The 10,000-nt window shown below is 34.7% G+C and overlaps 1 protein-coding gene across 10 annotated transcripts in view; it reads right to left on the reverse strand.

The window, feature by feature from the left end:
* The window catches only part of ACC (acetyl-CoA carboxylase), a 49,027-nt gene that overhangs the window by 21,374 nt on the left and 17,653 nt on the right, over positions 1-10,000 (reverse strand). For 6 of the 10 annotated variants that reach the window (XM_086536055.1, XM_043008604.2, XM_086536052.1 and 3 more), the window contains exons 17-28: positions 9,777-9,916; positions 9,407-9,573; positions 9,083-9,189; positions 8,770-8,901; positions 8,279-8,482; positions 8,005-8,123; positions 7,515-7,788; positions 7,196-7,386; positions 5,648-5,692; positions 3,187-3,337; positions 2,134-2,370; positions 1,380-1,583 (exon numbers count right to left, since the gene is read on the reverse strand). In XM_086536055.1, the coding sequence (XP_086392181.1) occupies positions 1,380-1,583; positions 2,134-2,370; positions 3,187-3,337; positions 5,648-5,692; positions 7,196-7,386; positions 7,515-7,788; positions 8,005-8,123; positions 8,279-8,482; positions 8,770-8,901; positions 9,083-9,189; positions 9,407-9,573; positions 9,777-9,916 (1,971 nt within the window). The remainder of the gene's footprint in view (positions 1-1,379; positions 1,584-2,133; positions 2,371-3,186; positions 3,338-5,647; positions 5,693-7,195; positions 7,387-7,514; positions 7,789-8,004; positions 8,124-8,278; positions 8,483-8,769; positions 8,902-9,082; positions 9,190-9,406; positions 9,574-9,776; positions 9,917-10,000) is intronic. The other 4 variants (XM_086536057.1, XM_086536054.1, XM_043008641.2 and 1 more) reach the window with 1 other exon arrangement.

Consider the following 10,000-nt stretch of genomic DNA (forward strand, 5'->3'; position numbering starts at 1 on the left):
AGTGGGATGTGAGCTATTGACTTTTTACTTTCTTATTGTTAAAATAATCTAGACATCAGATTTATACAAGATGAATATATATAATTCAATAATTCAATTCAATAATCCATGCTTTAATTTTTCTTTCACTTTCTCATCATTTTCACCTAAATAATACACATGACAAATTAATTAGAAAACTCCCTCATAGCAATAAAAATATTGACACATTTCCTTTCATTATGAATGGATTCAACAGATTAGCAAACATTGATATTGTTATCTATCCCTTAATCTCTAATTCTCTTATCTTCATATTCACAGCTTTACTCTCACTTTATATTCTCAAAAAAATAAGGTCATGCAAAAGCTAAGGAAAAATGTAAAAGCTAATGACGGGGAAATTTAAAATCACAACAGTCACATGTTACAGAGATTCCCATGTTCTTCTCAGAGGTCCATGTTGAGTGGTGGGGACAGGATGACAATCACTCTCCAATATCACAACAGTAAGGAAAATTGTATTAGCTGAATTTTCTTCAAAGCACAAAAAATGATATAATTTTTTCACACAACGAAGTACTTCATTGAAAACAAATCATTCTCTTAAAATAAGCCACATTTCAATACCAGTAATGTAAATCCATTCCCATGAAATGCACAAAAGTGAGTACACTGCATATTTTCCACATTCAACAAGTAAAGGGTTGGTTGCAAGCATTAACAATGGTATCTCCTAAATAACCACCATAGGAATAAAGCAAAAACAAAAAAAACAAAAAAAAACTATAAAAAAATATGTTCATCCACTGCATAGTTTGTGTTAAAATGTGAGGCAAAAAGGAAGCAACTATATCAAAGCTGGTACCTGTACATTTCTTCAAACTGGTTACTTCTGGATACCTTTGGAAATCAAAGATAGCAATCAGCTAATCTGAACAGGATGAAAAATCTAATAAAAAAATGCAAGATTGAAAATTTAAGAACTTTTTTCTTCTTACCTATCCTGTATCTCATCTAAGCCCCATTTTCATTTTGTTGCGGCACTAAGGCATTATACTTAAACTTATGAAGATTGTATCCTTTAAACAATGTAAGATCATTTACAACCTCTAAGCTAGAAAGCCAATTAAACAGCCTTTAAATCCATTAATGGCATAATTCTATTATATCCTTAACAGAGTAGAAGATTCAATTATACAAACTATGCAAAGCAAGGAATTAAATAGAGAGGAATTTCAATGCATGGGATAAAAAGTCAAGTACGAAAGAAAGAAAAAATAGTGAAGAGATGATTATCACTTACCCTCTACAGAATTACACAGACATTCCACTTTCAAATAATCCTTCAGACCTTTTTCTCCCCTTTCCCAAGGAAACAAATCAATGTTAAGACATACCTGACCGGTGAGTTTATCTGTAACTTCCCGGTACAAGTGCATGTCCAAGTAATAACCAGACTCATTGGATAATGTCAGCCGAATTGGAATGGTCTTGCTCTGGGGTGTCTGGCGGATGGTCATCTTGATCTCTGCTTGAAGCACACGCAGAGTCCACAGACGACGACCATAGCGGTTTACTATGGATCTTATCGAGTCTTCAATCTAAGCAGAGGGAGAAACACACATTAATAATGAAACTCTCTATCTAGTTCTTTTTCTCAAACCATTACCACTTTTTGTAAGAGTATCCAGTACATGGCAAAATAATATTAAATTATGCTACTACAATATATTCAAAAGGCAACATAATCAACATATAATAAAGTACTGACTTCTCTTAACCTAATGACACCAGTTGGTATATATACATGACATGGAAAATGGTTGACATGCTTGTGTCTTCATTTATATTGTGTTATATGCTAAACCCATTATCGGGTTAAGTGAAGTCTTTAGTCTTATCCTTTCTATCTTTTTGTCTTGATCTTCCTGTCTTACTCTACATTAACTTTTTCTCCCAACCTCATTTTATCCCCCCCCCCCCCCAATCTACTTGCAATCCTCCTTCAGTCTGTATCCAGCAACCTCTTCTATCCTCATCTCTTTCTCTCTCCCTCCATTTGTCTAACTTCTGATCTCTTTCCCCTTCCTCTTTCTCCCAATTTTTTGCCTCACTCACTGCTTTGCCATCAAGAGCCACTCCAACCCTCACCTTTGAAGGATTCATGATGACAGTCGGCACAAAGTTGAGGAACACATGGTTGCAGTCGGTCCTCTTTGCCAGTTGGTGTGAGAATGCCACCTCCAGCTCATCCATGGCCTCAAGAAGCAGCTTCTCTCCCTCTTTCTCCAAGTACTCAAAAGATGCTTCCTTCGTAATCAAGTCTGAGTGGCGGATGATTGAGCGGATGAAGAAGCGGAAATCAGTCACCTCTTGCCCATCAGCCACCTGTTACAGAAAGATGAAGAAAAAATAAATAAATGAACAACAGACATGGAAAAGAGAAATAAATATTTAACCACTGAAGACCACTGTTCCTCAGCCTCTCTTTGGCCCCTAATACAAATCAACTGGATTTTTAACATTTTACCAGGGACATATTTGGTCTTTGTTATTTGAAAAGCATTTGTTTTTATATAGGAAAAAAGCATATCTCTTGCTGTTATGTCAAATATTTGCTGAATAGTAGACCATCAAAATTGAAAAAGTTACCCCATGTATATGAGAGTAAACAGGAAAAACATACAAAAACTTAATCATGTACATAATAAAATACTGCAAAAGACAAAGCAGTGTCACCAGTAGCTAAGCTGCACCAGATTGTACAAAGGGAAATGAGGAGGTCCTAGAGGAGGGGGGCTGGGGAAGGGATGGTCTGTATTAGGGTCTAAGATGAATTGGAAAGGGTATACGGGGAGTAGTATGTTGGAGAAGAAGCCACCCAAACACATAGGAAAAGGCCCTGTGAGTATAAGGATAGAGGGGAGAGCTAGTCTACCCTGAATACATCCCATTTATACTGAAATAAAGGTAGAAAAACAGCAAGACAGATTTGAAAAGATATGCCCTATTGAGGCTATTCAGTTGGAAAGGGAAACCTATTTGTTGCCTCAAGTGAGGACGCTCAGACTTCAGGGGTTAATGGAAAACAGAAATAATCCTTCATGGCCAAAAAAAATAGTAATAATTATTGAACACCATAAAAAGAAACTTGATGGAATATATTAGTTAACAATTCATTTTTCATTACAAAAGAACACTCACCTTTGCCTTAGCCAGATACAAATGCATTTTGCGGTTTGATGTAGGGAGGGCTTCCAGATCATATGTACGGAGGCGGTTAATCTCCAGCTGGAAGGCTAGAGCAGGCTCCAAATGGCGGTAGATCCTGTCCTCTTGGAACTCATCTCTCGACCTGATGGTAGCAAAGGCTTGTGAGGACTGCATGATTTCAAGGATTAAGAACTGGAAAAAGATTCTTAGAACTACAGTGTTGTGCTAACATTGTTATCTACCTTTGTTGAATGTATCTGGCCTTTGTCATTTCAGCCAAAAGAAATTAAAAATATTAAAGAAATAAGGCAGGGCTAGTGTCTGAAGAGTTACTGCTCTACTTTTTCAATCAACAAGGAAATTCATACTGATTTGGTATTATCATTAGCTACCATTATCAAGACATTACTACAGTAATAGGATACAACTTTAATGGAGGTGCTTAACCATTAGCTAAATATGACATTACTTCTTCAGCAATATTAAATCTGTCAGTCTTTAGTTCTAAAGTATTGCCATATTAATAGCAGTCAATATTAATTTTTAGACAGTACACAGGATTAGTGGTAAGTGTTGGGAGACTTTCTCCCAGTGCAGACACACATGCCCAACATCTTGCAACAAGTTTCAGTAAAACTGAATACTGAGGTGAATGATAATAGTTTGCTTAACGTTAAAACATATTCAATCCACAGAATTATGACACCATTATCTATTTCACACAGTGCTAAACAAAGACACACATGTAAGCCCCTAAAGGCCCTTGAGAATGTTTCCACATTGGACAGATATACCTGCCTATCTAAGACAGGTTTGTTCAGGAAGCCCTGATAAATGAGACAATATCATAAAACATTCCCCACTACTTTCATCTAATATACTATCATTTCCCTTGAAAAAAGATTTCTCCCTTCACTATACAGATCTAATTCAGTAGACATCTGCTTTGAAAATGCAATCCAGTGCATTTTTTGATTTTCTACAATCAATAAAAATTCATAATGATATACAAGGACATGGCAAAAATCTGCCAAAAACAACAAGAAAACAGGTTCATGATCAATTTCAATCATGTTCACAGAGCCTCATTGGATCACCTGGACCAGCGGTTTTCAAACTATTTAGTATGACGGCACACTAAGAAACAACTAATATCTTCATGGCACACCTGCCTTTTGATATATACATATATACATATATACATATATACATATACATATATAAATATATACATATACATATATAAATATATACATATACATATATAAATATATACATATACATATATAAATATATACATATACATATATAAATATATACATATACATATATAAATATATACATAAATATATAAATATATACATAAATATATATATATATATATATATATATATATATATATATATATATACATATATATATATATATATATATATATATATATATATATATATATTATATATATATATATATATATATATATATATATATATATATATATTTATATATATATATATATATATACTATATATATTATATACTATATATATATATATACTTATTCTTGAAACTATAAATACTTATTCTTGAAACCTAGCAAAATGATATTATTTTTGTGGCACACCAAGGAGACAATGGCGGCACACTAGTGTGCCGCAGCGCACACTTTGGGAATCACTGACCTGGACCAACGCTTTGCAATCAGTGAGTCACTGACTATAGCTAGCATATCAATATGGTGGGTTGGTGGAGATTTGGTGTGTGTGTGTGTGTGTGTGTGTGTGTGTGTGTGTGTGTGTGTGTGTGTGTGTGTGTGTGTGTGTGTGTGTGTGTGTGTGTGTGTGTGTGTGTGTGTGTGTGTGTGTGTGTGTGTGTGTGTGTGTGTGTGTGTGTGTGTGTGTGTTGCAAAAATAAATATCATTATAGATAGTCATCAACAAATATGTACACTACACTTTAATGGTCTTCAATTTCTTATATAATTATAAGGGGGTGCCTTCAATTATAGGACAGTCATTATTTCATCAGTAAAGTGAACTTGTCATATCTTAAAATTAAACCAAATATCTTAAATAGCATACATGAAGTGCAAAATTCCCATCCATGCATTTCTTTAAAATCTTCTTAATGGTCACCCCACAACCATGTAACTCATAGTCACATACATGCCACTCTCCCAGTGTATTATCACAATGTACAATATACACATAAATATCAGTATCCCTTATAGTTATCTTCAAATTATAAGCATTTAGGTGGATAAACCTAATGCGTGCACATTTGTACTTCCAGAAGTCAATAATATGTTAGATAGTGAATCTACCATATTACAGCAAGCAACTGCCCCATTGGTTATATTACAACATGAAGCTCTAGCAGTCTTAAAAGGATTATATTAGTACATTAATATCTGGCAACTGCTTTGCCATAACTTAGTAGGCAGCCATCATACCTTGGGTCAAGGGGATTGGCAATGTGTTTCAACAGATGTCTAGGTCTGTGGTAAAAGACAAAAATATATATAACGTTATCAATTTCTCGTCCTTCTCCATCTGGGTGAAAAGTGTCTGGTAAGTAAGATTAGCTTAAACATATTTACATTATTAGTTTAAAACATCACATAAAGGCTCTAAAGTCACTCTATAGTCTAAGAAAACAAATCCATGCTCTAGAGCATTCTATGATGTCAGTAGCATGATTATTCACAACACTCTTCAAGGGCTGTCATTTCATCTACAAACCTGCTACAGGAAGATACTCTCTTCAACTCCCTGTCTTTAGAAACCAAGGCTTTGTGGTGGAAGAAATCCTATCACAGTAAAGTGTTTATGTGCATAGATATTTCTAAAAGCATGAGCCCTAAAAAATAAATAAACAAAAATGAAGTCTTTAACGAGATAACGTATTCTACCACAATATGGATATCTCTTACCAATTTACAGACCTAACATAGCAATTTATCCAATCTAAAATTGAAATACTCAGCAATATAGTCATTCCAATTCTCAGTCAATAAAACATAGGCTTTAGTCACCAGTATGCCAATACAAAAGATCATCTAATCATGTAACTGACTGCCTTAAAAACTGCGCATGAATAAACAATTCAAATCAAGTTGATTTTTCTTTTTACACTGAATAGTATGTACAGAGTAATAACATTATCTAAAACAGTTTTAAGAAATCCTGTTAAATTTTTATTCCTAAATATAAACTAAAAAGAAAAAAAAACAAAAATCGGAGAGGTTAATTTTCCAATGTTAATTTCAGCAACGCGAGAAAGTGATTCTTTATATCCAAATTGTCTTATAAACATTTTGTAAAGTATAAGTAAAGAACAAATAATTTAAAAACAGAAAAACAAAGAAAATGGAAAAGCAAATATACCATTCATTAATCTAAAAGATAAACCTAATAATCACACATAAAATTATATCAAATTTATTTTATAGCAAGAGAATCTACACCTTCTGAAAAGAAGTAGTTTAATGGTTAAAAGATTAACAAATTAGATAAAATATACAGAAGCATCTGTTAATAAACATACTCAGCCTTGTTCACAAATCCATGCTAAGAATCATACGTGCACAAAGACACACACACACAACTCATACACGCCCACACTCACTCACTTTCACTCACATCCCTACCCCTATTCCATATACACAATGAGACTCTCACACAATAAGATCCTAAATTCATTAACACCCAAGACGTTGTTTGTCTATGAATGTTTAAGAACATGCACCTTTATCTATTTATTGTTTGTGAATATCTTCTAACTTTTGTTGGTGTTTTTGCTTGTATCTGCTTATGTGTTTGTGCTCTTGTAAAGTGTCTTTATCTACATGTGCTCTTGTTAAGTATGTCTTTATCTACATGTCAACTAAATACTATATCTCCATCTGTATTTCTACCAATATACTTTGATCCATATGTCAACATGCATGTCAGTCAATCATAAAGCACTCAAGAAACCTCATACATCTTTGACTTCTAACCTGTACGTGAAATATCTTGGGAACTGCTGCTTGTAGAAGATAACAAAGGTAATGCGCCGAATTCCTGCTTCATGGAACTCCTTCTTCTTGCTTGCACAGAAGATGGCAAACTGTTCACTTAGCTCTGAATCATCCTTCTCTTCCTCCATCCGGATACCAATGTTCATGATGTGAATTGGGTCTTTGGCTTCCTGTCGTGTTTAAATCCATAATTACAATTTTATTAACTTTAACATTAGATTGTACAGCATGGAATTAGACAATATAGCATGAGGATAACATATAAAAGAGACCACACATATCTCCCATTACTATATACCTTGTGTTCACCAATAAAGTCACTGAAAGAAGATCCCAGCTTTATGGAACTGCTGAGGTGATCCCTGGGACTTAATTCTCCCTCCAGCATACCATGTTCTGTTGGCTGGAAGAAGTCCATCAGGTCACTGAAATAGATCTCAAACTCCTCAAAGGTCTTGAAGGTTGCCATGATGCCCATGCGCTGGCAGTTTTCAAGATTGGTTGGAGGATCAATGGGGGTGTGGTGTGGGTCTGTGTACTCCAGGGTGCTCCACACCTTGTTGTGGGGAATTCTGAAATTGATATTAGTTTCAGCCTATGTGACTTTGGAAAAGAATGAGATATGTACACCATTTATTCAGTAATGAATTTCAGTATGAGATATGTACACCATTTCTTCAATAATAAATTTAAGTATATATCACCAAACAAACAATGTACAGTGTAATTTTGAAATTGTGAATCCCAGTCAAATCACATGTAGCCTTTCCAGGAGGATATCAGCATACCTGTTTGGATGGGAAGATGGCAAAAGGAACTGGAAGAACACTACACAAACTCCGCCATAAAGTTCCTTGTGCTGCAGGCAAGTCAGTTCGTAGCTGATGTACGCACGACGAACATAAACCTTTCAGAGAAAATTGATACAGTTTTATTCGTTCAAATGAAAAACAAATAATTATTCCCATATTCTCTTGAAAAGGAATATGCAAAGAATATCAAACTTGAATAATAACTTATTGTAATCAACAGAAAACAAAGTTCAACCTTCACAATTCATACCTCCAAGCCTGCCATGCGTACAGCAGTGTTTGTGTGGTAGAAGAAGGCATGCAAGACATCAAATATTGAAGTCTCCGACAAGATAAGCTTTTGGAGATTTTCTGGATGGAAGGAATGGCCATACATATCTATAGCAGGAAGGAAGATTGACTCCATTTGGTTGTAGCGGAGTTCATATGCAGGCTGGTGGGCTGCTATCAGCACCTGCAAAAAATAAAAATTATTGACTCAGTAAATTGCAATAATGCAGTACCACATTGATACATTTATAATGGAATGAACTCAAACCTCTGTATATATCATGAGAGAGAGAGAGAGAGAGAGAGAGAGAGAGAGAGAGAGAGAGAGAGAGAGAGAGAGAGAGAGAGAGAGAGAGAGAGAGAGAGAGAGAGAGAGAGAGAGAGAGAGAGAGAGAGAGAGAGAGAGAGAGAGAGAGAGAGAGAGAGAGAGAGAGAGAAATCATTCTTTAATCGCAACAGCTTTTCACTTACTTGTCGAGCCCGTAGAGCGACTCGAGAATGTTTTGAGCTGTTAAGTTTGGTCAACTGCTCCAAAATGGCTGACAAGTCATCTGTGATCCCTGGTTCATGACCACACAGATGTTCAATCAGAAGAATGACCATCTGAAGTATATATATATATATATCAAAAGCAGGCACATACAATGTCAATTTTAATTTTATAATTTTTACCAAATGTCAAAACAAAAGTTGGATTAATATCTACATTTTTTAAATTTGCTAAAATGATATGTTCTTTATTAACTCATCAACTCAATTATTTTACAATTCAAATAAAACTGACCTGATTCTTCTTTGCAACTTGTGAGTGTGAGAATAATGTAGACAGGACACTGGCCATATCATCCTTGTTCTTATCTCTTATTGCATGGACACACTTGTCATATGAACCTGAAAGAGAGAAAGAGTAACTTTCATTTTTCATAATATTAATAATGAAAGACCAAATTCAGAGAAAATATAATAACATTCCAAATTCCTTATCTAATCCCAAATTGTAAACTCAATTCCTACAATCAAGTCCACTTGTTATCATAAAAAGGTAAATAACTGTGGCATTCAGAAGCAACTATAAATATATTGAAAACAAGGGCTCTCGAAACCTCACCATGCTGGAACTGAGTTTCCACCTGCAAATAAGTCTTGAGCATTTCCTGAACCACCTGAGTCATGCGACCTCGACTGCCCTTCTTGTAGCGCTGGCAGAGCTGCACTAACCCTTGTGTTGTGACAAAGAACACATCACGGTCTTTCTTTTGGAGAGATGCTGCATGGCTGTTTGAGTAAAAAAAATATATATACAAATAATGTTATCATGCAAATAAATATAGGCATATAAATGTCAAACTTTCAAATCAGCAAACCATTGTCTAATTTCAATATTCTTCAGAAAAAAAAAACATACCTACTCTTAATATCAATATATCAAATTCTTTGGTTACTGCCTCTTTACAGTGAAAGATGAATAGAAAATATACCTGTCAATAGCACTGGCAATCTCCTGTGAGGGGAACTGTGCCAACATGGAGGTGACATTGCTGCCATAAATCAACATGTATTTTCTAATCTTCTTTTCTACTGCTTGTGGAATTCTCCCGGAAATGGATGAAATAACCTCCTGCAAAGTTGATAAGAATTTTTTGTGGTGATCTATGCATTCTCTTTAAAACGAAAAGAGTATATTCTTCTATCATAGGTAAGT

Source organism: Penaeus japonicus, unplaced genomic scaffold, assembly GCF_977035675.1.
Source record: "Penaeus japonicus unplaced genomic scaffold, GWHDUDI00000001_assembly GWHDUDI00000004, whole genome shotgun sequence".
Taxonomy (NCBI): Eukaryota; Metazoa; Arthropoda; class Malacostraca; order Decapoda; family Penaeidae; genus Penaeus; species Penaeus japonicus.